General features: G+C 46.3%; 1 protein-coding gene across 2 annotated transcripts; it reads left to right on the top strand.

Moving 5' to 3' along the window:
- Positions 1 to 1114: 1114 nt before the first annotated feature.
- On the top strand, positions 1115 to 27173 carry SYT11 (synaptotagmin 11). Of its 2 annotated transcripts, none has more exons than XM_003259437.3 (4): positions 1115 to 1440; positions 9923 to 10749; positions 22460 to 22583; positions 23158 to 27173. In XM_003259437.3, the coding sequence occupies exons 1-4, from the start codon at positions 1407 to 1409 to the stop codon at positions 23466 to 23468; spliced, it is 1296 nt and encodes a 431-aa protein (XP_003259485.2). In that variant the 5' UTR covers positions 1115 to 1406; the 3' UTR covers positions 23469 to 27173. The 2 variants fall into 2 exon arrangements, with proteins under 2 accessions (XP_003259485.2, XP_012366920.1); XM_012511466.2 differs by having other exon boundaries at positions 22460 to 22580; positions 23158 to 23877.
- The last annotated feature ends 266 nt before the right edge of the window (positions 27174 to 27439 follow it).

Below are 27439 nucleotides of genomic sequence, written 5' to 3'. Positions count from 1 at the left end.
TTACAGGTAAACCATCAACAAAAATTTATACATTTGAACTAATCCTGTCTGTAAACAGAATCCAACGGATGAAATTATCCACAGCCAAAATGAAGGTTGAAATTTATGCAAACATGGCAGTAGTCTGACTCTAACCTGAATCACACCAACTCTCCCAAATACCAAGGAAGACTCCAGAAGCTCGGAGTTTCATGTGTGTTGTTCTTTGACCTACAGAATACACAGATCTTTCGGTTTGGCCTCTCTCTCTCATATGAAACCCTAAGCACTTGAGGTTCATTAAAAAAAATTCGACACTGATTAACTTTGGCACTTTTCATTAGTTTTTTTTTTTAAACAGCTTTACATACCACAATATCCGTCTGTTTTACGTGTACAATTAAATGATTTTTTTGTTTGTTTGAGATGGAGTCTTGTTCTATTGCCCAGGCTGGAGTGCAGTGGCGCGATCTCGGTTCACAGCAACCTCCACCTCCTGGGCTCAAGCGATCCTCGTGTCTCAGCCTCCCAAGTAGCGTGCGCCACCACGCCCGGCTAATCTTTGTATTTTTAGTAGAGACGGGGGTTTCACCATGCTGGCCAGGCTGGTCTCGAACTCCTGACCTCAAGTGATCTGCCCGCCTCGGCCTCCCAAAGGTTTGGGATTATAGGCATGAGCCACCGTGCCCGGCTGTTTTTTTAAATTAGTAAATGTTCAGAGTTGTGCAACCATCCCCAGGTTTGGTCTTTCATCAGAGTTTCTGACGTTTAAGACAGTTTCCATCCACTGTGAAATATAAGCCTAAAAAAAAAGTTCCCTAATAACTTTTAGCGGTCTCAGAAATGCATAATGATGGCAATCGATACCGAAATCCAGGCAGTACAGAATTTTATTTTCCCAAAATTCTGGAACTCAGGACCGAGAACATTTTGCTGCTGTATTAAAGCCCAGGAAACTGAAATCAGAGGATTTCATATAATAATCTACCTACGCTTCTTACCCTTCAGTACTTTCTCGTTTTGGAACCACAGCGCGTCAGTGGGCGGGGCCTCATTCTCGGGAAAACTCGGCGGTGGGAGGAGTCCCCTCCGGGAGAGCTTCCTGAAGGGGGCGTGGCCTGGCTTCCGTAATCTTTCGGACAGAGGCGGAGTCTTCTTCCGAGGACCATTCGGAAGAAGGCGGAGCCTACCTCGCATCAGGACCAGTCTGACTGCACCTGCATCCTTAGCTCAGCGCATCCCCGGAGCATCTTAAGAGCTGAGCGCAGCTGACAACTAGGGGCCGGACCGTCGCAGGAGGCGTCCGCTGGATACCTTCCCCCTTCCCTGACCTAGACCTCTACAGCTGCTGCCTCGGTACTGACCGAGGGTTCCCAGAGTTGTCTCACCATTGCAAAAACGTTATAGCAACAGCCTCTGATTACGACATGGCTGAGATCACCAATATCCGACCTAGCTTTGGTAAGTAGACTCGGAAAAACTAAGCTTGAGGTGGTCAGAATTGTTGCAAGGCCAAGGGGGCCCAGCGGCAGGGCAGAGAATGCAGCCCAGACCAGAGCCTTCAAAACGCCAGCCCCGCTAAAATCGGGCCTGTGGTGGTGGGTAGTGGGCAGTTGACAGTGCATGAACTTGAGCTATGGGCTGCAGGGACTGGCAGGGCCCGAGCCACACCGAGGGTGGGGAAGTCCAGGATGCTAAAACCTTGTATGGTGCACTGTCAGCACTGCTGGAGGTGAGAAACACCAAGCGTGCGGAGGATGTGAACCCCTCCTTCTGGGGGAGGAGAGGTGGGGTAGGCCAAGCCCTCCCCCTTGGGGCACGCAGGGCGGTGCCCCTTCCTCCCCCTCCCATTCCTAAGGGCTGCGGGGGAGGGAAGTGACAAGGGGGATGGGGCATCAAGATGGCAGCTTGGAGACTGTGGGCCGTGTGGCTGGCAGCCAGGGGAGGCGGCGGCCTCTGGGGAAAGAGGGGTGCGGGGGTGGGGAGCAAAAAGGAAGCCACTCCTTAAGCCGGTCAGCTGGATGCTGGGGCTAGGAGGAAACGTGAGCCCTGCAAGCTCCATTCCGCATCGTAATGGTGGGGTCCATCCGATGCTACCAAATGGCGCTTGGCGCTGCTGGGCTGGGGGATGACGTGATGTCTATTTCTGGGCCTCCTGGCAGCGCCGAGGCTCTCCTTCCGGGGCCTTTGTTCCCTGTTTCCCTGGGCCGCCTTTTCAAAAAGGAGGACTGACCGGCGTTGATGCTGGCAGGGGCGCGATCCAGGCCGGAGGGGGAGGGGCGAAAGAGGCCCAGCCCGGGGGAGGCCGCTTTGTGTACCGCAGAAAGCATTACGTCATTTCAGAGCGGCTGGTCCCCGACCCAGCCCTGTGGGCTCCAAGATTAGTTTTACACTCCCTGGAGCAGAAAGTGGAGTGGAAAATAGGGAAGAAGGTGGCGAAGACAAGCTTGAGAAGGAAGTTTTTTCCTCTTTGGGGACTCCTGCAGTATATGCTAAAGGAGCAAACTTCCTGTGTTATGCTTTCCTGATCAAATAAATAAAATATACTTGCCCTGCTTCTCCTTGATTCAGTTTAGATGGGGGAAGCCAGTGAGAGTTGCTGCCAAAGAACCTTCTTATTCCTTCAGGGATTCTATCCCTCAGACAATCCAGAAGGTTTGAGCATCGGGACTCCAGTTTTTAGGGTGGAGACACAATCCAGCTAGGAAATGGCTTTTCTCATTCCTGAATAAGAGGTACAGTGAAATGAGCAGAATCCAGTGTGCTCTGTCCCCTCAGAATAAGGAAGAAGAAATCAAATCAGAGGTATTCAGATAACAGATCTTCACACTCATTAACTACTTGTTCTCACTTATTCCCCAAGGCTAAATCTTGATTGTATTTTTTTCTTCCACTTCACTTTCTGCATCTTTATTCTTTGAGTTCTAAGTTTCCAAAACAAAAGTCCCTTTCATGATCACATGAGCAATCCATGATTTCTTCCTGTTCTTTTTCTTGTTATTCCCTTCCAACAGATTCCTTTCTTTAATTGCAGTTCCAGAATCCTTGAAAAAAGGAGATGATGTGGAACATAATATAGTGATTTCTCTTAGAGGGACTATTATTGGAAAATGGAAAATAAATTACATCAGCCCGTTACATACTACACTTTATTTAATCCTAACAAATACCCTCAAGTGTATGTATTATTATATATACTTGCCAGACAAGGAAACCAAGGCTCAGAAATAAAATAACTTGGCTAAAGCCAAACAAATGACTAAAGGTAGCGCTAGTTTTTTTTGTTTTTGAGACGGAGTTTCAATCTTGTTGCCCAGGTTGGAGTGCAATGGCATGATCTTGGCCCACCACAACCTCTGCCTCCTGGGTTCAAGCGATTATCCTGCCTCAGCCTCCCAAGTAGCTGGGATTACAGACATGTGCCACCACACCCGGCTAATTTTGTATTTTTAGTAGAGATGGGATTTCTCCATGTTGGTCAGGCTGGTCTTGAACTCCCGACCTCAGGTGATCTGCCCACCTTGGTCTCCCAAAGTGCTGGGATTACAGGTGTGAGCCACTGCACCTGGCCAATGCTAGGATTTAAACCAATGTCTGGCTGAAGCCAAAATTTATTCTCATTCCATTGTATTATATTTGTCTACTTGACTGCGAAAGGCTATGTTTAGGAAAGGGGGTGTCAATAAAAGTAGTTCTGGTCAGAAGCTGAAGGAGCTGGCCAATAGCCCAGATGTGTCTTGCAGGTCTTTAAACCATTACAGAGGATCTCCTACATAGAGAACTACCACTTCCAACTGTTTCACGTCTCATAGAGTACTTCACTTCAATGCCACAGCACTTGGGTGATACACCAAGCCAACACTCAGTTATCCATGACCATGGAGGACAAAAGGAGCGAGAAGCACAGGTCACTGCAATTTATAGCTACTTTAAAACACTCACTTCAGCCATTAGTTTCAACTTCCATTTCCTACCAAGCTTTGGACTAAAGCAAGACAGAGAGCTCTAGGTTTTAATATATTTGATGTTTCTAGCTCATTGTCTTGGTTTCAGGGAGAGAGGCAAGAGTTAACAAATACTAAAATGAAGAAAGAATAGCAAAAATAGGAAACAAGGCCAGGGGGAACAACTAGATAATTCAAAGATGCGTTCATCTGTTTCTCTTCTTTTCCTTCTCTATCCTCCTGGAATATGAGAATTTTTCATCTTCTCTCTTTTCTACCCTATCTCCATTTTCTAACAATAAAAGTTGATGCATTGTAAACATGTAAGCAGCAGTGGGTTCCCCCCACCCCGCCCACTGCTGCAGAGAATAAATCTATGATAGAGCCAAAAGAATTGCCCAGGTGTCTCCTAATCTAAGCCTTCAGATCTCTCTTTATTATCATTCCAAAAAATATGCCTGTCTTGGTAGTTTCCTGTGTTCCTCTTCTCATAGAGACAATGTTCAGTTTCACTAATGAGTAGCAAACAATTTGCAGGAAAGCACCTGATTGATGAATGGAGAGCCACTTCCTTAGGCTGTGCCCATTCTTAATGGCAACTGAATCCAATTAGTTGTTCAACCAAATATTTACTGAACTCCTATTAGAAGCAAGAGACTCTGAGGGATTCAAAGATCCATAGGATATTGTTCCTGCCTGCCTTCAAGTAGCTTACTACCAAGGCTGTCTCCATTTTGTGAAAACTTTCTCTAAAAGCTATTTCATTTAATACTTTGAGACTAAACACTATTATTATTCGGTATGGATATAGACATGGTCACCTTGATTTGTTTTGTTTTTTTTTTGTTTGTTTGTTTGTTTTGTTTTGTTTTGTTTTTTGGAGACGGAGTCTCGCTCTGTCGCCCAGGCTGGAGTGCAGTGGCGCGATCTCGGCTCACTGCAAGCTCCGCCTCCCGGGTTCACGCCATTCTCCTGCCTCAGCCTCACCGAGTAGCTGGGACTACAGGCGCCCGCCACCACGCCCGGCTAATTTTTTGTATTTTTTTTTAGTAGAGACGGGGTTTCACCGTGGTCTCGATCTCTTGACCTCGTGATCCACCCGCCTCGGCCTCCCAAAGTGCTGGGATTACAAGCGTGAGCCACCGCGCCCGGCGGATTTGTTTTGTTAATAATGTTTTGCTCCTTATCTATATTACTTTAAAATGTACCCGGGTACAGTGGGTCATGCTTATAATTCCAGCGACTCAAGAGACTGAGGCAAGAGGATCTTGAGGCCAGAAATTCAAAACCAGACTGGGCAACATAGCACCTTGTCTCTAAAAAAAATTTTTTTTAATTAGCCAGGCATAGTGGCATGGGCCTGTAGTCCCAGCTATTCAGGAGTCTAGGGTAGTAAGATTGCTTGAGCCCAGGAGTTCAAGGCTGCAGTGAGCTGTGATTGCACCACTGCACTCCAGCCTGGGCCGCAGAGTGAGACCATGTCTCTAAAAAAATGATAACAATAAATATGTATTTTAAATAAAATGTAACTCTTCCTTGGTTAGGCATGGTGGCTTACACCTGTAATCCCAGCAATTTGGTGGAGACTAAAGCAGGAAAATTGCTTGAGCCCAGGAGTTCAAGACCACCTGGGCAATAAAGTGAAGACTCATCTCTAAAAAAAATAAAAAAATTAGCCGGGCATGGTGGCTCACGCCTGTAATCCTAGCACTTTGGGGGGCCAAGGCTGGCAGATCACTTGAGGTCAGGAGTTCGAGACCAGCCTGGCCAACATGGTGAAACCCCGTCTCTACTAAAAGTACAAAAACTGTCCAGGCGTGGTGGCACGTGCTGGTAATCCCAGCTACTCAGGAGGCTGAGGCAGGAGACTCGCTTGACCCTGAGAGGCAAAGGTTTCAGTGAGCCGAGATTGCGCCATTGCACTCCAGTCTGGGCAAAGCAAGACTCCGTCTCAAAAAAAAAAAAAAAAAAAATGAAATTAGCCAGGCATGATGGCACATGCCTGTAGTCCCAGTTACTCAGGAGGCTGAGGCAAGAAGATCATTTGAACTGGGGAGGTCAAAGCTGCAGTAAGCTGTGATCATGCATGCCACTGCACTCCAGCCTGAGTGACATGGTGAAATTCCATCTCTGCAAAAAATACGAAAATTAGCCAGGTGTGGTGGCACGTGCCTGTAGTCCCAGCTACTCAGGAAGCTGAGGCAGGAGGATCACTTGAGCCCAGGTGGTGGAGGTTGCAGTGGGCCAAGCTTGTGCCACTGCACTCCAGCCTAGGCAATAAAATGAGACCCTGTCTCAAAAGAAATTTAAAAAGTAAGCTGTACCAGAATGCCTGGCAGGGACATATAAATTTACACAAAAAATAGCAATTTTATCATTGTCACTGCTATACACAATATTACATGTATATTATGACCAGTGCAGATGAAATTATACCTGCCTCTCGTGTAATCTGGACATTATACTCATAGTATTGTGCTCATGATGCTCATAGGCTTTCTAGAGAAGATAAACCTTTCATCCAGGTTTGGAGAGAAGAAAAAGCCATGGATTGGTTGGAGAGAATAGGAGAGGATACCTCTAATAGAAGGGAAAACAGTAGGCATTATACTAATTATAGTCCAAGCTTGTGGTCGCCTAAATTCCTAAGTCATTTTTGACTTATCAAGTGATGTTATTGACTATAAATAGGTTTTTGAGTCCAAATAGAAATTTACATTTATCCCTGATATATGTAATCATCTTGACTCAATCCATTTTTTTTTTTTTTTGAGATGGAGTCTCGCTCTGTCACCCAGAATGGAGTGCAGTAGCACAATCTCAGCTCACTGCAGCCTCTGCCTCCGAGGTTCAAGCTACCTCCTGCTTCAGCCTCCCAGGTAGCTGGGATTACAGGCACCTGCCACCATGCCCGGCTAATTTTTGAATTTTTAGTAGAGACAGGGTTTACCATGTTGGCCAGGCTGGTCTCAAACTCCTGACCTCAGGTGATCTGCCTACCTCGGCCTCCCAAAGTGCTGGGATTACAGGCATGAGCCACCGCACCCGGCCTCAATCCTCTCTTTCTAATCTGCAGAGGCTGTTTTGAATTCACTGACTCTTTTGTTCACTGAATGCTTACTATGTGCCGCATAGTTCTAGGACGTGGGACTATAGCAGTGAACAAAACAAACAAAGTTGCTGTTTTATTAAGCTTGTCTAGTGATCAAAGACAGATAATAAATATATGTCAGGATAATAAGCTCCATGAAGAAAAATAAGGAAAGGTGATGGGGACATTATCTTACTTGGGGCAGACAGGAAATACTTCTCTCATCCAGTGAGGTTTGAGGCTCACAATAAGTGAAGCAGTGAGCTACACAGATGCCTGATACAAGAATGCTTCAGGCCGGGCGCGTTGGCTCACGCCTGTAATCCCAGCACTTTGGGAGGCCGAGGTGATTGGATCACTTGTGGTTGGGAGTTCAAGACCAGCCTGACCAACATGGAGAAATCCTGTCTCTACTAAAAATACAAAAATTAGCCGGACATTGTGGCACATGCCTGTAATCCCAGCTACTCGGGAGGCTGAGGCAGGAGAATCGCTTGAACCCAGGAGGCGGAGGTTGCGGTGAGCCGTGATCGCGCCATTGTACTTCAGCCTGGGCAACAAGAGCAAAACTCCGTCTCAAAAAAAAAAAAAGAAAAAAAAGAATTTTCCAGAAAGAATCAGGGAAATGCTGGAATTATGTCTATTTCCTTTTCTTTTTTTTTTCCTCGCTCTATTGCCCAGGCTGGAGTACAGTGGCACGATCTTAACTCACTGCCACCTCCGCCTCCTGGGCTCAAGTGATCCTCTTACCTTGGCCTCCCAAATAGCTGGGACTACAGGCATGTGCCACGTGCCCTACTAATTTTTGTAATTTTTTTTTTTGTAGAGATGGGGTTTTGCCATGTTGCCCAGGCTACATTTATTTCCTTAGTTCTCCCTCCCTTCCAAGTGGTCCCCTAAAAAGTAAAATGGAAAACTATAGGCCTAATCTGGACCTTTAAAGCCTAAACCCAACAGCCTCAATGAACTTGAGGGAGCGAAAAAACTTGAGGGTCCAATTTTTGTAGGAAAAGATAAGACTAGGGTAAGGGAAACAACAAAAAAAATCTATTTCTCTCTGTCTTTTTTTTTTTCTTTTTTTTTGAGATGGGGTTCTCGGTCTTTTGCCCAGGCTGGAGTGCAGTGGTGCGATCTCTGCTTACTACAACCTCCACCTCCCAGGTTCAAGTGATTCTCCTGCCTCAGCCTCCTGAGTAGCTGGGATTACAGGTGTGTGTCACCACACCTGGCTAATTTTTGTATTTTTTTTTTAGCAGAGACAGGGTTGTGCCATGTTGGCTAGGCTGGTTTTGAACCTGACCTCAGGTAATCTGCCTGCCTCGGCCTCCCAAAGTGCTGGGATAACAGGCATGAGCTGCCACACCTGGCCTGTTTCTCTTCAGTTATTTGTTCATCCAACACATAGTGCCTGCTACGTGTTTTAAGTGCTGAGGGTACAGCAGTGAACAAAACAGACATACATTTTTGTCCTCATGAGACTTATATTCTAGTGAAGATAAATAATAAATTGTAAAATAATGTGTGTGTGGGTGTTTATTCTTACATATTTGCGTATGTATTTTATATATTTTTTTCTTACATGTGTAGGGGTGTGTGTATCAGAGAGAGATAATGACAAGGCCTGTTGAAAAAAATTAAGCAAGGCTAGGAAGAGTGGGTGGTGAGGATGGAGAAGATTGCACTTTTTAATAGGGGAGTCAGGAAAGGCCTAAGAAGGTGACATTTGAGCAAAGATCTGACATTTTCCACTAATAGGGAAGAAAACCCCTATTTCTTCCAGCGAAGGATTTATTAAGGTAATAATAGTGAAAAGAGAAAGTCCCTATTTCTTCCTATTTAGAATAATATATGTATACATAAATACATATATATACACACACATATATACATATACACACACATATATACATATGTGCCGTGTATATATATATATATATATATATATATATATATATATACCTATTTTTTGCCTACAATGGATGTATTCATCCTGGAGGAATACTTTTTTTTTTTTTTGAGACGAAGTCTCGCTCCATCACCCAGGCTGGAATGCAGTGACACGATCTTGGCTCACTGCAACCTCTGCCTCCCAAGTTCAAGTGATTCTCCTGCATCAACCTCCCAACTAGCTGTGATTACAGGCACATGCCACCACGCCCAGCTAATTTTTTATATTTTCAGTAGAGACGGGGTTTCACCATGTTGGTCAGGCTGGTCTTAAACTCCTGACCTCAAGTGATCCACCCGCCTCAGCCTCCTAAAGTGCTGGGATTACAGGTGTGAGCCACTGCACCCAGCCTTGTATTTTATATACCTGGGAGCTAAAATTTTGGAACATATTTTAAAAGTACATAAACCCAGAATTCTTCCTTTTGGCACCCATCCATTTTTACTACCCTGAACACCCTACCAAGACCATCTAAACTCAGCTCCACACCCTTCCACCCTGCCCAGACAGCAGGTCAGTCAGTGCAGGCCCTGTTCTGGATGCTATGGAATATCCTCCTGAAACCAAACATCTTGTGTAACAGTTGAAGTGAACAGGTGCTCATGTAAAAAGGTGATCTTAGAACACGTACAGAGCAGCTTTATGTGAAGCACAAATCAATATGAGCAAACCAAGTCTATAAGTGCTAAGAGAAGGTTGAGAAAAGAACAGAGAGTCAAGTGGGGTGCTTCAGAGAAGGCTTTCTAGAGAAGGCTGGGAGGAAAAGCCGTGGAGCGGTTGGAGAGGTTGGGAGAGGGTGCCTCTAATAGAAGGGAAAAACTCTGAAGCCCAGATGAGCACATTTTGCTTTAGAGGCTAGACTGCAGATTAGCTTGGCTCTAGCAGCGGCAATGAGCAGGGGAGATCTAGACAGGAGGTAAAGTCCACCCGCCCTGACACATCTCTGGTCTCTGCCTTCAGATGTGTCACCGGTGGTGGCTGGCCTCATCGGGGCCTCTGTGCTTGTGGTGTGTGTCTCGGTGACCGTCTTTGTCTGGTCATGCTGCCACCAGCAGGCAGAGAAGAAGCACAAGAACCCACCATACAAGTTTATTCACATGCTCAAAGGCATCAGTATATACCCAGAGACCCTCAGCAACAAGAAGAAAATCATCAAAGTGCGGAGAGACAAAGATGGTCCTGGGAGGGAAGGTGGACGTAGGAACCTGTTGGTGGACGCAGCAGAGGCTGGCCTGCTAAGCCGAGACAAAGATCCCAGGGGGCCTAGCTCTGGTTCTTGTATAGACCAATTACCCATCAAAATGGACTATGGGGAAGAACTAAGGAGCCCTATTACAAGCCTGACCCCTGGGGAGAGCAAAACCACCTCTCCATCATCTCCAGAGGAGGATGTCATGCTAGGATCCCTCACCTTCTCAGTGGACTATAACTTCCCAAAAAAAGCCCTGGTGGTGACAATCCAGGAGGCCCATGGGCTGCCAGTGATGGATGACCAGACCCAGGGATCTGACCCCTACATCAAAATGACCATTCTTCCTGACAAACGGCATCGGGTGAAGACCAGAGTGCTGCGGAAGACCCTGGACCCTGTGTTTGATGAGACCTTCACCTTCTATGGCATCCCCTACAGCCAGCTGCAGGACCTGGTGCTGCACTTCCTTGTCCTCAGCTTTGACCGCTTCTCTAGGGATGATGTCATTGGCGAGGTCATGGTGCCACTGGCAGGGGTGGACCCCAGCACAGGCAAGGTACAACTGACCAGGGACATCATCAAAAGGAATATCCAGGTGAGTAGGAAGTGTGTGTTGGGGAGCAATGGTAGGTTGGGGGAGAAAATATCTCAGGGGATAAATGGAAGGGGGAGGGGAGTGGGATGGGTGGCAAAGAAGGGCTATAGAGAGGAAGGTCTTGGCTGTCAAGGATAAGCAGTGGTCAGAGTAAGACAGAGGGCCTGGCAGATTAGGTCTCCTCTAAGAAGCAACTTCCTGAGGAGAGAAGGTCCGATAGCTTTCACCATTTCACTTAGTGGTTGGCATCCTGATGCTGCCCAGCTTACTTGGAACAGGCTGGCCTACCATTTGTAGATCTTTCATTATATCAGGGATATGGGGGCTAATTTCCTCTCCAAAATGATGTGATCTTCCTCCAGTGAATTTATTTTTCACAGCTGAGAAGCTATGACAATAATTCAGTAATGTTTCCCTCATCTTCCCTTTCCCAACCCTAACCTAGGGGTGTAAATGATACCATGTACGTCTTTTTTTTTTTTTTTTTTTTTTTTTTTGAGACAGAGTTTCACTCTTGTTGCCCAGGCTGGAGAGCAATGGTGCAATCTCGGCTCATTGCAACCCCTACCGCCCGGGTTCAAGCGATTCTCCTGCCTCAGCCTCCCGAGTAGCTGGGATTACAAGCACCCATCACTACGCCTGGCTAATTTTTTGTATTTTTAGTAGAAATGGGGTTTCACCATGTTAGCCTGGCTGGTCTTGAACTTCTGTCCTCAGGTGATCCACCTGCCTCGGCCTCCGAAAGTACTGGGATGACAGGCATGAGCCACTGCACCCAGCTGTCATGCACATGTCTTCTTATGACCATTTTACAATGCAATTCAATGAACTGCTTCACCCTTCTAGGCCCAAACCTTTGCCATAGACACTTCCCCTCTCTCCATTTCTCCTGTCCTCCCTCTTTGTATTAGAAGAGGGATGAGGGCCCTCTATCCTGCCTTCTCTCCCCCTCTTCCCACTGGACCAACACTGGCTCTTGAGTTGTAATTTCAGGAGCACAGTAAGTGTAGCCCCACCCAACCCAATTAGTTCATTTATTTCTTCCACAACTGGGGAGGCAGTGAAATGCTGCAGTTAAACACTTGGGCTCCAGAATTGGACTGCACGACTTTACTCTCCAGCTTACCACTTGCCAGCCGTGTGACACGGGTGAGTTACTCGACCCCTCTAAGCCTCTATTTTCTCATCTGTAAAATGGAGCTGATAATATTGCCTTCCTTACAGAGAATCAAATGAGATAATATGCCTGGCATATGATTGCCCTTGAAGAGGTTTCACTTTATTGAAGGAGAAAGACAAATATTTTTTGCAATTACTGTATAGTGAGTATGGTAGGTGCTATGAAAGAAGTTGTTGAAATTTTAAACTTAGAGTTTCATGTCTTTTTCAGGGTATAACATAAGTGGTTAAAATAGCGAGGACTTTGAAGTCAGACCTGAGTTTAAATCCAAATTCCACCAGCTAAATGACCTTGGGCAAGCTGCTTCACTTTCGCTAAGTCTCAGTTTCTTATGGGAACAGAGTAGGATGATGATTTTATATAGCAACTAGGACATAGTGAGCCTTCAATAAATTGTGACCATTACTATTATTATTATTTCCATTATTAGTCAAGTTTGATAGATACCTGGGTGGTGCATGTGGTTTGTAAATATTTATATTTCGTTTTGACACAGTGAAGGAAGACAAGGGAGGAATCGGTGAAGGAGGTTAGGAAAGAATTTCGAGGCCACTAGAAACAACTGCACATCTCCCAGAAAGAGCTCTGCCTGTGGGCAGATCATACTTATTTCTTGATACCTTTTTTACCTGCAAGCCCTCCCTGGACTCAGTGGGGAGACAGGAGGCTCAGGATTGGATAGAAGAGGCTCCTAAGTTAGCAGGTGCAGAGTGTGCAGTGAGTACCCAGGAACAAGGTTTGCCTGCTGAAGAAGGGTACTGTGCCAAGTCTGGGTGGGGGACAGCAGGGAGCACACTCTGTGTGTGTGTATTCTTGCCTTCTCTGCTCTGTAGTAGGCACCTGTCCCCCTGCAGCCAGCCCGGTCCTGCCTTTCATTGCCTGAAGGAACTGCTACTGCCACCTGGCACACTCAGATCCATGTCACAGGGGCCAGGGAAGTCCAAGAATCTTGAAGAATATTAGACACATTTGTGATTGTGATTTAGGGTAGAGGTGGCCCTCAGGACATCTGGCCCCAAGAAGGGTTTATTGAAGTTATGTTGGTCCACCTAATACAAGGGCTCCTTGGCTAGAAAATCACTCTGAAAGAGGTTCTGCTAATTATAGGAAAACTTGGTGAACGTCAGAGCATAAACAAGACACTGCCACAACATCTTGTGGTTCTCAATGCCAGGATACAATGAGACATCCCAGAGTCCAGCCCTGCAGGGGTTTTTGCATCCTCTGAGGCTGGAATCAGAAGGTGTGAACAGAAACGGAAGCGGTGGCCTGTTTCATCCCCTTCTCTCCCCTCCCCTGTCCTCCCATCTTTTTTCCTCAGGGCTCTGCCGACCCATTCTGCTGTTTCCTTATTCCCTTCACAGCAGCTCCCATCCTCCACTCCTTCCCTTGTCTACCTCTCCTTGAAGGAGGAGCCTTTCCAATACACCCTTCCCTGTGACTCCAACCTTGGTAAAGTCACCAACCAGCTGGACTCCTCCAGACAGCTATACACTTGCAGCCCAAGGCTGGGAGTAGAACATGGCTCTGTGCCAAGCTGCAGCTGGGAAGAGACTGGCAATGAAAGGGACTGATTTGGGCTGGGAACAAAACAGCCTCAAATCAAGGGCACTGGACACAGCACAGACAATGGCATTTGCTAAACTGCCAGGGGCTCTTGGCAAGAGCCACATTTCTTTCCACTTTATTAACTCCCTTGAGGAGGGATAAGCCAGGGCTAGGATCCTGAGCAACACATGCCCTGGAGGAGGCCCGAGATAGGACACCCAGAGCCTGTGCAGCCCCACCCCAGAGCCTTCCAGCCTCCCAGCCTTCCTAAACCCATTTTCCCAACCAGCGCCTCTAGGCAGGACTATGTTCCATCTGAGCCATGGCTGTCATCTCCCTAGTCACTCATCCACTAGGTTCCCTAGAAGTGCAGGCTGCAAATGTCTATCCCAAATCCTCCCTACTATAGCAAAGTAGGATCTCCCCTTGGTGAACGTGAGCTAGAGCTGCCCTGGACCATGCCACACTGGCTGTAAAGGGCTTTTTCCTGGTCTGGATTACATAGACCAGTAAAAAGCTACCGCACTCTAGCCTGGATGACAGAATGAGACCCTGTCTCAAAATAAAATAAAATAAAATAGAAAAGAAAATATGGCCAGGCACAGTGGCTCACACCTGTAATACTAACACTTTGGAAGGCCAAGGCAGGAAGATTGCTTAAGCCCAGGAGTTTGAGGTTGCAGTGAGCTATTACCACAAACTGCACTCCAGACTGGGCAACAGATCATGTATGTGTATTGCAGGGAGGAAAGGGGGGATGGGATTGAATGTTAAGGTTTTGTTTTCCCATGGTTGTGATTTAGGGTAGAGGTGGCCCTCAGGACGTCTGGCCCCAAGAAGAGTTTACTGAGGTTATGATGGTCCACCTAATACAAGGGCTCCTTGGCTAGAAAATCACTCTGAAAGAGGTTCTGCTAATTATAGGAAAACAGACTATCCCTTGCCTAAGTATTATTTCTTCTGAGTGTATTCTTTAGGACCATGGTTCCTGTTCCTCTGTTCCACTGAAAGAGCAAGGAGATTGCCCTCAGAGAGCCGAGCCCCGCAGCTCTGTCAGGCATGAGAAAATCCTTTCTCCCCCTTGTCCTTCTGCTTGCCTGCCCCCCAACAGGGCCTTTGCCTCACTAGGCCAAGGGGCTGGGAAACAGAGCTTGCTCACAGCCTTCAATGGCTCTTTCAAAAGAAAGAGCCATTGACATAGCTACTTGGAATGGGAATTGGGTAGAAAGAGAAAGGGAGGGGGCTTGAGAGAACGACATTAAACTGCCTTCAATGCAGAATGGAGTGGCATTCAGGTGGTGTTGTGGCTACAGACTTGGGCATCACAAAGCGGCACTGAGTGGGGATGGGCATGCTGCCTGTGTGAGATGGCCCAAGGTGAAGGAGGGATCAGACGGAGGACAGTTGCCTGAGGAGTGATTTTAAGGGAGAAAAAAATGAAAAGGGTAGCCAGAAGTTGTCTACTTTCCCAAAAAACTAGGAAAGAGGCATGGGGATTTTGATTAGGAAGAGTTTCCTAGAATGGATGATTTAGGATACAGAATTTTAAATAAGTAATAGGGAAACCTAAGCTATAATCTTGTCATTAATGTTATTCTTGCAAATAAAACTGTGCTTTTAAAATCAAATGTCGGCCAGGTGCGGTGTCTCAGGCCTGTAATCCCAGCACTTTGGGAGGCCGAGGCAGGCAGATCACAAGGTCAAAAGATCGAGACCATGCTGGCCAACATGGTGAAACCCGGTCTCTACTAAAAATACAAAAATTAGCTGGGCGTGGTGGCAAGTGCCCGTAGTCCCAGCTACTCGGGAGGCTGAGGCAGGAGAATTGCTTGAACCCGGGAGACAGAGGTTGCAGTAAGCCAAGATCACGCCACTGCACTCCAGCCTGACGACAGAGCAAGACTCCATCTCAAAAAAAAAACAAAAAACAAATGTTGCTTTTCCCCTCACCTATCCTTCCTCTGTGTATAAAGTTAGAATCATATTTAAAGACTGCATATTTAGTATTTAGATACTCAGTATTGAAGGATGGCCCCAGAAATGGATATATCAAACCTAGCTAACATTTTATTATTATTCATGGAAACAGAGGGGAGCAGTAGCCAAAACAATGCAAAAGTCCTTTCTAGATCAGTGCCGTCTAATGATGATAGAAATGTTCTATATTTGCACCATGCAGTGTGGTAGCTACTAGCTACATGTCGCTATGAGCACTTGAAATGTGGCTCGTGTAACTGAGGAACTATAATTTTAATTTTATTTAATTTAAATTAAAATTTAAATAGGCACATGTAGCTAGTGGCTACTGTATTGGATAGCTCAGTTCTGATTGTTTTGGAATCCATTCAATTTTCTTTTCCATATGGTATTACTTTTCATTTGATGTGGCTAATAGTAAAAATGAGTTTATATTCACTGATTATATTCTGACTTCTGGCAAAAGGAAAAAGCCCAGAAGTATACTGGTTGGCAAGGGCAACCAGACTGTAATTCAAAACTGGCTGAGGGCATGGTGGCTCACGCCTATAATTCCAGCACTTAAGGAGGCTGAGGTGGGCGGATTGCTTCCACTCAGGAGATCAAGACCAGCCTGGCCAACATGGCGGAAACCCCAGACTTGGTGATTCACGCCGGTAATCCCAGCTACTCGGGAGGCTGAGACACCAGAATTGCCTGAACCCAGGAGGTGGGGGTTGCCGTGAGCTGAGATCGTGCCACTGCACTCCAGCCTGGGTGACAGAGCAAGACCTTGTCTTGAGGGGAGAAACAAACACACTGGCTGAGGGACCAAGCATGGTGGCTCACACCTGTATTCCCAACACTTTGGGAGGCTGAGACAGGCAGATCACTTGAGCCCAGGAGTTTGAGACCAGCCTGGGCAACATAGAAAAACCCCATCTTTACCAAAAATACAAAAATCAGCTGAGCCTGGTAGCACATGCCTGTAGTCCCAGCTACTCAGGATGCTGAGTTGGGAGGATCACTTGAGCCCTGGAGGTCAAGGCTGCAGTGAGTCAAGATCACACCACTGCACTCCAGCCTGGGCAACAGAGTGAGACCCTATCTCAAAAATAAAAATAAGGCCGGGTGCAGTGGCTCACGCCTGTAATCCCAGCACTTTGGGAGGCCAAGGCAGGCGGATCATGAGGTCAGGAGATCAAGACCATCCTGGCTAACACGGTGAAACCCCGTCTCTACTAAAAATACAAAAAATTAGCCAGCCGTGGTGGTGGGCGCCTGTAGTCCCAGCTGCTCAGGAGGCTGAGCCAGGAGAATGGCATGAACCGGGGAGGCAGAGGTTGCAGTGAGCCAAGATCGTGCCACTGCACTCCAGCCTGGGCGACAGAGCAAGACTACGTCTCAAAAAAAAAAAATAAATAAAAATAAAAAATAAAAAATAAAAATAATAAAAATAAAATAAAACTGGCTGAGGATACTTTCCACGGATACAATCAAGAGCTGACAATAGGCCAGGCATGGTGACTCACGCCTGTAATCCCAGCACTTTGGGAGGCTGAGGCAGGAGGATCATGAGGTCAGGAGTTTGAGACCAGCCTGGCCAACACAGTGAAACCCCGTCTTTACTAAAAATACAAAAATTACCCGGGCATGGTGACACGCACCTGTAGTCCCAGCTACTCGGGAGGCTGAGGCAGGAGAATTGCTTGAACCCAGGAGGTGGAGGTTGCAGTGAGCCATCGCACCACTGCCTCCAGCCTGGGCGATAGAGCGAGACTTCATCTCAAAAAAAAAAAAAAAAAAAAAAAAGAGCTGACAATACAAATGTTATGGGTAAGGACAAAATGTGGGGCTTCTCTCTAGCAGAGAAAAAACATGAAAATATTTTTAAGGTTGATTTCTTTTTGTATTTCAATTTCAAAAGCTAAGGGGTGAGTTTAAACCTTGGTTAGATATTTTTTTTTTTTCTGAGACAGTCTCACTCTGTCGCCCAGGCTGGAGTGCAGTGGCACGATTTCAGCTCACTGCAAACTCCACCTCCTGGGTTCAAGCGATTCTCCTGCCTCAGCTGCCTGAGTACCTGGGATTACAGGTGTGCACCATCATGCCCTACTAATTTTTTGTATTTTTAGTAGACGGGGTTTCACCATGTTGGCCAGGCTGGTTTTGAACTCCTGACCTCAAGTGATCCGCCCTCCTCGGCCTCCAAAGTGTTAGCATTACAGGCGTGAGCCACCATACCCAGCCTAGTTATTTTTTATGCCCTGTGAGAGACATTTCCATATGCTCCTAGGACAAAATATAGACTCAATAAATTTTTAAAATCATGTGAAATATCACAGTTTCATTCCTTGAGATGACTTAAGGCCTACAATCAAAGCACAAACTATTAGGCTTATTTCTTGTTTTTTATTGATGAGTTAATCGGCATATTTGCTGCTGCTGCTCTTTCCCGCACCAGACATACCTGAGTAGATAGTGAACTAGCCTGGGAGCTTAAGGGTAGGATTCCTCAGTATCCATCTTTTCAGCCCTAGCTTCTAGCAGAGAGTGCCTGGCACTTAGTAAGTGCCTAATAAGTCATTTTTGTGGGTGTGTGGTGTATATAAGGCTGGTGATGGGAGCATAGTCTATTTTTGCTCAATTTAAGAATTCCTGGAGTAGATGACGTTTCTTTGGGGCTTTGAAGCATACAAGGAATAAGGGTGATCATGGGGGGATGATTTTGTCCCTTTTTTTTTTTTTTTTTCTTTTTTGAGACGGAGTCTCACTCCGTCTCCCAGGCTGGAGTGCAGTGGCGCGATCTCAGCTCAATGCAAGCTCCGCCTCCCGGGTTCACACCATTCTCCTGCCTCAGCCTCCCGAGTAGCTGGGACCACAGGCGCCCGCCACCACGCCCGGCTAATTTTTTTGTATTTTCAGTAGAGATGGGGTTTCGCCGTGTTAGCCAGGATGGTCCCGATCTCCCGACCTCGTGATCCATCCACCTCGGCCCCCAAAGTGCTGTGATTACAGGCGTGAGCCACCGCGCCCATCCAAAACTCACCTCCTTTTGTTTTGTTTATCCCAGCTTCATCCCCACTTTCTAAAGCTAAAAACACAAGAAATAGTCCACCCTTTCCTCCCTCTTCCCTACGCTTCACAGCCAATTAACTGCCCAAGCCTAAAAACCCCTGACAGTTCTTCCTGAGACATATTTTACCTCCATGTCCATCTCCTCTGCCATAGCCCTAGTTCCAGTCCTAATCATTTCTTCTGTAGCACATTGCTACAGAACAACGGAGTCTGCTTTTTAGAGATGGAGTCTCACTCTGTCGCCCAGGCTGGAGTGCAGTGGCGTGATCAAGGCTCACCTCAACCTCCACCTCCTTGGTTCAAGCGATTCTCCTGCCTCAGCCTCTTGCGTAGCTGGGATTACAGGCACCCGCCACCACACCCGGCTAATTTTTCTATTTCTTTTTTTTTTTTCTTTTCTTTTCTTTTTTTTTTTTTTTTTTTTTTTTGAGACGGAGTCTTGCTCTGTTGCCCAAGCTGGAGTGCAGTGGCTGCGATCTTGGCTCACTGCAAGCTCCACCTCCTGGGTTCACGCCATTCTCCTGCCTCAGCCTCCCAAGTAGCTGGGACTACAGGCATCCGCCACCATGCCTGGCTAATTTTTCTGTATGTTTAGTAGAGATGGGGTTTCACCGTGTTAGCCAGGATGGTCTTGATCTTCTGACCTTGTGATCCGCCCACCTCAGCCTCCCAAAGTGCTGGGATTACAGATGTGAGCCACTGCGCCCGGCCTAATTTTTCTATTTCTAGTAGAGATGAGGTTTCATCATGTTGGACAGGCTGGTCTCGAACTCCTGACCTCAGGTGATCCACCTGCCTTGACCTCCCAAAGTGCTGGGAACATAGTCGTGAGCCACTGCGCCCAGCCACAGCAGCCTCTTTTTGACAGGGTCTCACTCTCACCAAGGCTGGAGTGCAGTGGCTCAATCACAGCTCACTGCAGCTTCAATCACCTGGGCTCAATCAGTCCTCCCAAGTAGCTGGCTCTATAGGCACACGCCACTGCGCCCAGCTAATTTTTTTTTTTTTTGAGATGGAGTCTTGCTCTCTCGCCCAGGCCAGAGTGCAGTGGCGCAATCTTGGCTCACTGCAAGCTCCGCCTCCTGGGTTCACACCATTCTCCTGCCTCAGCCTCCCCAGTAGCTGGGACTACAGGCGCCCGCCACCACGCCCGGCTAATTTTTTTGTATTTTTTTAGTAGATACCAGGTTTCACCATGTTAGCCAGGATGGTCTCGATCTCCTGACCTCGTGATCCGCCCGCCTCAGCCTCCCAAAGTGCTGGGATTACAGGCATGAGCCACTGCTCCCGGCTGTAGCGGCCTCTTAACTGAGCTTTCTGATGTTGATCTTCCTCGACTTTAGTTCATTTTCCATCTTTCTCTGAAATAATAATCATTTTAATAAAATGATGACAACTGGCCAGGCATGGTGGCTTACACCTGCAATCCCAGCAGTTTGGGAGGCCAAGGTGGGCGGATCGCTTGACCCCAGGAATTCGAGACCAGCCTGGGCAACATAGTGAGACCCTGTCTTTACCAAAAATACAAAATGTAGCCTGGCATGTTGGTGCACACCTGTAGTCCCAGCTACCTGGGATGCTGAGGTGGGAGGATCTCCTGAGCCCAGGAGGAGGAGGTTGCAGAAAGCCAAGATCTCACCACTGTCCTTCAGCCTGGGCAACAGAGTGAGACCCTGACTCAAAAAAATGATGACAGCTTTGCCACTCCTATACTTACCAACCTCCTCTTGTATGGGTGCTGCTGACTCTGTTCTTTGGTAGTGTCCCAACAGCCCTTTACTCTAGCGTTGCCCACCTTTCCAGGTTCCTGACCTACCCCTCCTATCAGCCACCCCCACTTCAGGCATATTCACCTCTCAACCATTCTCTGAACACAGCTTACCTTTTCAGGCCCAACTCCTTTGTACCAGCGATTCCTGTCAGTCTGCCTGACATGATCATCTCTCTGCCCATTGCTTCATGGTTTTGTACCCCCATCAACTCAGTCCAGGCATCAGCTGGTAAAGCCTTCCCTGAATCTCCATGGCTGGGTGCGGTGGCTCATGCCTGTAATCCCAGCACTTTGGGAGGCCGAGACGGGTGGATAACGAGGTCAGGAGATCAGGACCATCCTGGCTAACATGGTGAAACCCCTTCTATACTAAAAATACAAAAAAAATTAGCCGGGCGTGGTGATAGGCGCCTATAGTCCCAGCTACTTGGGAGGATGAGGCAGGAGAATGGCGTGAACCTGGGAGGCGGAGGTTGCAGTGAGCCGAGTTCTCGCCACTACACTCCAGCCTGGGTGAAAGAGCGAGACTCCTTCTCAAAAAATAAAATAAAATAAATAAATAAATAAAAAATTAATTAATTAATTAAAAAAGCCTCCCCTAAATCTCCCAGCTCTAGGTGCCCAGAGCACTTAGACAGGCTTCTCATTTCTCTGACAAGTCCCGTACAGGTTTATTTACTTCTCTGACTCTTCTACTGAGTGGTAAGCTCCTTGGGAGCAACAACTGAGTCCCATCAGCTCTGGATCCTCAAAACCTGGCATGCAGTGCCTATGCAAACATTCTTTAAAATGTTCTTGGAGGGGCCAGGCACGGTGGCTCACGCCTGTAATCCCAGCACTTTGGGAGGCCGAGGTAGATAGATCACTTGAGGTCAGGAGTTCGAGACCAGCCTAGCCAACATGGTGAAATTCTGTCTTTACTAAGAATACAAAAATTAGCTGGGCATGGTGGTGGGCACCTGTAATCCCAGCTACTCTGGAGGCTGAGACAGGAGAATCAGCTGAACCCGGGAGGCAGAGGTTGCAGTGAGCTGAGATCATGCCACTGCACTCCAGCCTGGGTGACAAGAGTGAGCCTCTGTCTCAAAAAAAAAAAAAAAAAAGTTATTGGAGTACTAGAGGTTTTTTTCAAGCTCAAAATGGAGCCTAGCATCACATTTAAAGATGGAGAAACAAAGATCAGGGTGCTGGGGAGGAAGCTGACTTGGCTGGAGAAGATACACTGGAGTGCACATTGGGGTGGGCAGAGCAGGTGTGGATATTCACCTTGTGAAATGCAGGGACAGGTTCAGGGACTTGCCCAAGGCCATGTGGTGAGTAAGTGGCAAGGTTAAGATTCAAACCCAGTTCTCCTACCTCCCACCGTACAGTCTTCAGAACTTTTTAAAGGATAAGAACCAAATGAGAGGATGCACTTCTATAGTGCACACTATGTGCTGGGCACCATTACAGTTTACAAATTTTAACTTATTTAATCCTTCTGATAATGCTGTGTGGTAGGTATAACCTTTCACCCACATTTTATAGGTGAGGAAACTGAAATACAGAGATGTTGAGTAACTTGTCCAAGGTCACAGATAAGAAATAGCAACTGGGCATGGTGGCTCATGCCTGTAATCCCAGCATTTTGGGAGGCTGAAGTGGGAGGATCATTTGAGACCAGGAATTCAAGACCAGCCTGGGCTACATAATGAGACTCTTTGTATAGAAAAAAAAAAAATTAGCCAGGTGTGGTGGCACACACTTGTAGTCCTAGCTACTCAGGAGGCTGAGGTGGGAGGATTGCTAGAGTCCAGGAGATGGAGGCTTCAGTGAGCCAAGATCACGTCACTGAATTCCAATCTGGGCAACAGAGTGAGACCCTGTCTCAAAAAAAAAGAGAAATAGTCAGGATTTGAATCCAGACTAATTTGGCTCCAGAAGTCATGCTCATAAATCCAAGGCTATGCGGGCTCTCCATGCAAATTATTTAATATCAGAATTATGGTTATAATGTTTCCTTTCTCCCTCCTTGTTAAATAAAATCATAACACCTTTCCAGGGGATGAGCATCTTTCCAACAAACTTATCATCCCTGCACTTGTCCTCCCCCAGACTCTTCCCACTGCTCTGCACACTTTTTGTGCTCTGCCCTGCACCCTCTGCCAGGATTCTCACCTGCTATTTTTTCCTCACAGAAGTGCATCAGCAGAGGGGAGCTCCAGGTGTCTCTGTCATATCAGCCTGTGGCACAGAGAATGACAGTGGTGGTCCTCAAAGCCAGACACTTGCCGAAGATGGATATCACCGGTCTCTCAGGTAGCAGCTATTTACTTCAACCTATTTCTTACTGTCTGAACCACCCCCGACTCCTTGCCTGTGGCCCAGATAGACCTCCACACTTCAAGATCCTTGCCTCTTTCACTTTTAGTCTGCTCCTCTTTCTGTAGACATTCTCTTACCAATGAGTATCTACGTCCAATAGATTTCCCTGGCTAGGAAGATTCTTCAGTTGAACAAATGGGGTCTTTACATTTGGCAAGGTATCCTAAATAATACGCATGCCAGGTGCTAAGAGAGACTTCTCAAAAAGGCTGCAGGCATTTGTCTCTGTGCCCTTTAATATATTTCTTGGTATCATGGGATTTCTTCAGACCTAACTTGAGAAAGTTGTTCTGTTCTATTCCTGCCTGGTTTCCTTGGCCCCTCATCCAGGCAGGCAGACTCACATATAGTCAGTGTGTGTTTATTGTGCAATCACTAAAGAACACATGGGGTGGCCATCAAAGATACGAACAACAGAGCCCCCCCTTTCCCAGCATGAAATTACCATTACATAGGAAAGGACTGTGTCATAGGCCTGTCTCCCTTTTTCTTATCTCTTTGGGGGCCCCAGATCCTTATGTCAAGGTGAACGTCTACTACGGCAGAAAGCGCATTGCCAAGAAGAAAACCCATGTGAAGAAGTGCACTTTGAACCCCATCTTCAACGAATCTTTCATCTACGACATCCCCACTGATCTCCTGCCTGATATCAGCATCGAGTTCCTCGTTATCGACTTCGATCGTACCACCAAGAACGAGGTGGTAGGGAGGCTGATCCTAGGGGCACACAGTGTCACAGCCAGTGGTGCTGAACACTGGAGAGAGGTCTGCGAGAGCCCCCGCAAGCCTGTGGCCAAGTGGCACAGTCTGAGCGAGTACTAATCCTGTTCTTCTCTCCTCTAATCCCCGGGGGCCGAGCTGGGGAGGGATGTGGAGGGGAAAGAGATGACAGAGAAGTGGACTCAAAACCTCATTTTAGTTGTAGAAGAAAATTTCTTACAAAACAAACTCCACAAAGAACACCCTATATGACCACAGCTGCAGATCAGTTCTTAGCAATGATGGTTTTTTTCTTCTTTGCAAGGCGCTAGAATATTTTATTTTATTTTATTTTATTTTATTTTATTTTATTTTATTGAGACGGAGTTTCGCTCTTGTTGCCCAGACTGGAGTACAATGGTGAGATATCAACTCACTGCAACCTCTGCCCTCCAGGTTCAAGCGATTCTCCTCCCTCAGCCTCTCAAGTAGCTGGGATTACAGACGCCCACCACCATGCCCGGCTAATTGTTTGTATTTTCAGTAGAGATGGGTTTCACCATGTTGGCCAGGCTGATCTCGAATTCCAGACCTCAGGTGATCTACCCGCCTCGGCCTCCCAAAGTGCTGGGATTACAGGTGCGAGCCACCATGCCCGGCCTCTGTTTTTTGTTTTTTTTTTTAATGGGGGACAAAAGAGAGGGAAAGACCCCTACAAATCTATATATAACAATGTAACCATATACTTGCATGTCTAATACAAACTGAAGAAATTAGCCTAACTGCCAATATCAAGTTGCAGATTTTAATCCATGGAAATTGTGTTTTGTGCTGAATTGTATTTGCTGATTACCTGAAATTGGCTTCTTTTTATTGGGCTTCTCTGGAGAATTTCTCCCACTCCCCACCTCTGCAGAAGAAAATTTTGCTCTTATAAAACCTCATGTTTTCATCATTCCCATCTTTTCTTTTTATTGCCTCTTATATCTCTGCTCTTTTACCTCAAGGTCTAGAGGTCTGTAGTAAGCCAAGAAACAAAGGTGGGGTGGATGAGGCAAGGTTTGCAGGAGAAAGAGGAATTGAGAAATGAGGTATTTTTGCTATCAGCTCTTCTGCTATGAAGTAGTAAAGGGCAGTCTATAATTAACTGACAGACCTAACTGAAGCACAGAGAATACATCAGACTTATGCATCCAATACATCAGAACTTGGATTTTATCAAACTTGATGACTTCTCTAAAAGGAGCTTTGGAAACTTCAAATTCAGCTATAGGATAGTACCAATGAACACATCCAGCTGATCCCAAAAGCTGTTTTCAGGTATAAGGACGAGGAGAGGAGACAAGTGATGACAGCCATTCCCCTTTGCAGCTATCTACTGTAGTGACAGCCATTTCTTGGTTGATGGGTTGGAAGTCATCAGAGGTTTGAAGAATTACACTGGCCTTTGTTTTTGCAGAAATGCCGACCATGGAGATGCTTTAGAGTCTTCTCAAATAGCTTAGATGTTGTAATGAGGTTAGCTTTGCTTCATAAAAAAGGGGCCCTCAGAAGTTCTCCTTAAATTTTTCAATAAAAATTTAGCTCTTAAAAAAATAACAGTGTGACTGAGTGAATGAAGATAAGTTGGATTCTTTCAGAGCATTCTTTTCCTCAAAACAAGCTGCATAGTTCTTGGAATTTATGTCTTACCCCACGGTGGAGGGATGGAGGAACTACAGGATGCAATTCTTCTTCTACCATTGGGCAATAGAGGTTGAGAGAGATTCAGCATCTTTCTGGGATTAGAATTCAAGTCTCTTTACTCCTACAGCAGCTGTGTCTCCAATGTTGAGACTTTGCAGATGGCACAGACTCCATGGATAATAGGTAAACTTGTGGCCGGGCGCAGTGGCTCACGCCTGTAATCCCAGTATTTTGGGAGGCCGAGGTGGAAGGATCGCTTGAGCCCAGGAGTTCAAGACCAACCTTGGCTACATGACGAAACCCCATCTCTATCAAAAATACAAAAAATTAGCTAGGTGTGGTGCTGCACGCCTGTGGTCCCAGCTATTCAGGAGGCTGAGGTGGGAGGATCATTTGAGCCCAGAGGTAGAGGCTGCAGTGAGCCATGATCATGCCACTGCACTCTGGGCTGGGTAACAGAGTGAGATCCTGTCTCAAAAATTAATTAATTAATTACTTAATTAAAATAAACTAGGTAAACTTGGATAGGCAGTAGATATTTTTGCCCACCTGAGAAGGAACTCAGTCAAGCTGCTGCTTAACAGCTTGATCCAGGGCATGAAAGGTTAGTTGAGACTGAAGTATTCACTTCCACACAAGAACATCACTTTTAACCTTGCTTTGGCGAAGGGAGTCGGGAAGCTGAGTCTCCATGGACCAGGGGGTGATCTTGCTTTCAGTGTTCTCTCACCTTTTGTGGATTTAAAACCATTCTGCTCCCCCTAAACCTTTTGTTTGATTTCAGCCCATGTTCTTGACAATGCAGAGCAATTCTGAGCAGTCACAAAGCCTACTCTCTGTTCTCGTCCCTGCCAACCCCCACCCCCCCATAATCTGACTCACAACTTCACCATCAGTTGGGATCATACCACTAGTCTCTGTCCTATACTCCATGAAATGTAAATACTGTATCATAAGTAGAAAAAAATAATTTTTGTTTTCTAAAAATGCATTTTGAGATAGTTTAATGTAAATCTGACAAGAGCATTCTGAAGCCCCATTAGGAAAAAATTTAAATGGTTCCTCTTCATCGCCTTAATGTCTAAAGATCAGAAATCGCTGAGCAAACCCGCTTTTGTTTCCTTCCCAGAAACAATGCAAAACAACAGATGGAGATAGTCTGGTCTTTGCCCTGCTGTGTGTGCCTCTGTAGCTCCTCCTGACAAACGTCTGGGAAAACAGCCTCACCCCACTCTCCTCTCTCTTCCCCATTTCCTTGTAGCTTTATTCCTTGCATTCTTTGGGTCTACTGAGCAGTGGGTGCTGAGGTGACAGGGGAGGAACCAGTTGTTCTGTAGCCTAGGAACTGCCTCAGTGTCTTTGCCAGAAAAAGGCAAAGAGGCGGACAGTACAGGGCTCCTCCCTCCTACCTCAGGCCTGATCCATCGTGCCCTTGACTTTGCCGTCTCAAAGTTTCTTAGCTGACTTTGGCTTTCACATTTGTTCTTTCCAGAGCTAACTGATAAGATTGGAGGAGGAATGCCTTCTCCTAAGAGTCAGTTGATAGAAAGACAAGAGAGTCACATCTTAGCTTTTGCACAAGGCATTTGTGGGAATAGGTTAGGGAATGGTCACTTCTGATTTTCCAACAGTTGCTCCCTGTCTGAAGATATCTTGATTCCTTTGGGAAGACAAGAATTTTTCTTAATAACAAAGGTCCCTTTATGAGTTATTCCTTCTTCCAGTTCATCTCACTGGAGCACAGCCAAGATGGACATGTTTATGGACGGTGCTCTAGATGTGAAAACAGATAGAACTGGTTTGTGAGACGGGGCAGCTTGCTCAGGAGAGGGAATAACGCAGGTCCCTTTTCTTGGAAGGCTTGTACTACGGCCATGACAGTGACATTGCCCTCACCATGATCCCTCTCCAAAGTGGTTGTCTTTCTTTACCTTGTGTCTTCTCTTGTAAAAATGAAACTCAAAAATAAAATAAATGTGTCAAATTTTGAAAAAAAAGAAAAACTGAAAAAGCTAACATGAATTGTGTGAAATTGCATAATGCTGTAATGCTAACCTACAATATGTAATGCTATCTTGTATGTTGAATTTGTTAATGCACCACACAAGTGCAAAATAAAGACTGATTCACATTAAATAGGCACAGTGATGTCAGCCTGATTCTCTGGAAAGCTGGAGGACTCTCAGTGAGGTTAACACTCAGACTCCAAAAGGATGTTCTAGGGTATGTTTTCCAAACTGTGGTCCCCAGACCACTTGATTCAGAATTATCTGAGGGCACTTGTTTAAAAATGCAGATTCCAGGCTCCCATCCTAGATACTCTCATTTGACAAGTGAGTTGGTTTGCTGCTTACTGTAGTGCTAGTTCTGGTCTTTCTGTTTTCCTCTTGAAATGTAATTTCTGAGAC

Source organism: Nomascus leucogenys, chromosome 12 (genome assembly GCF_006542625.1).
Source record: "Nomascus leucogenys isolate Asia chromosome 12, Asia_NLE_v1, whole genome shotgun sequence".
Classification (NCBI taxonomy): Eukaryota; Metazoa; Chordata; class Mammalia; order Primates; family Hylobatidae; genus Nomascus; species Nomascus leucogenys.
Note: the sequence above shows the minus strand (reverse complement) of the source record. Positions and strands in the feature narration are given on the sequence as shown.

Coding starts and splice junctions, on each gene's coding strand:
- SYT11 (XM_003259437.3), top strand. CDS start 1,407: ATGGCTGAGATCACCAATATCCGACCTAGCTTTG. Junction 10,750..22,459: donor TCATCAAAAGGAATATCCAG/GTGAGTAGGAAG, acceptor TTTTCCTCACAG/AAGTGCATCAGCAGAGGGGA. Junction 22,584..23,157: donor TATCACCGGTCTCTCAGGTA/GCAGCTATTTAC, acceptor TGGGGGCCCCAG/ATCCTTATGTCAAGGTGAAC.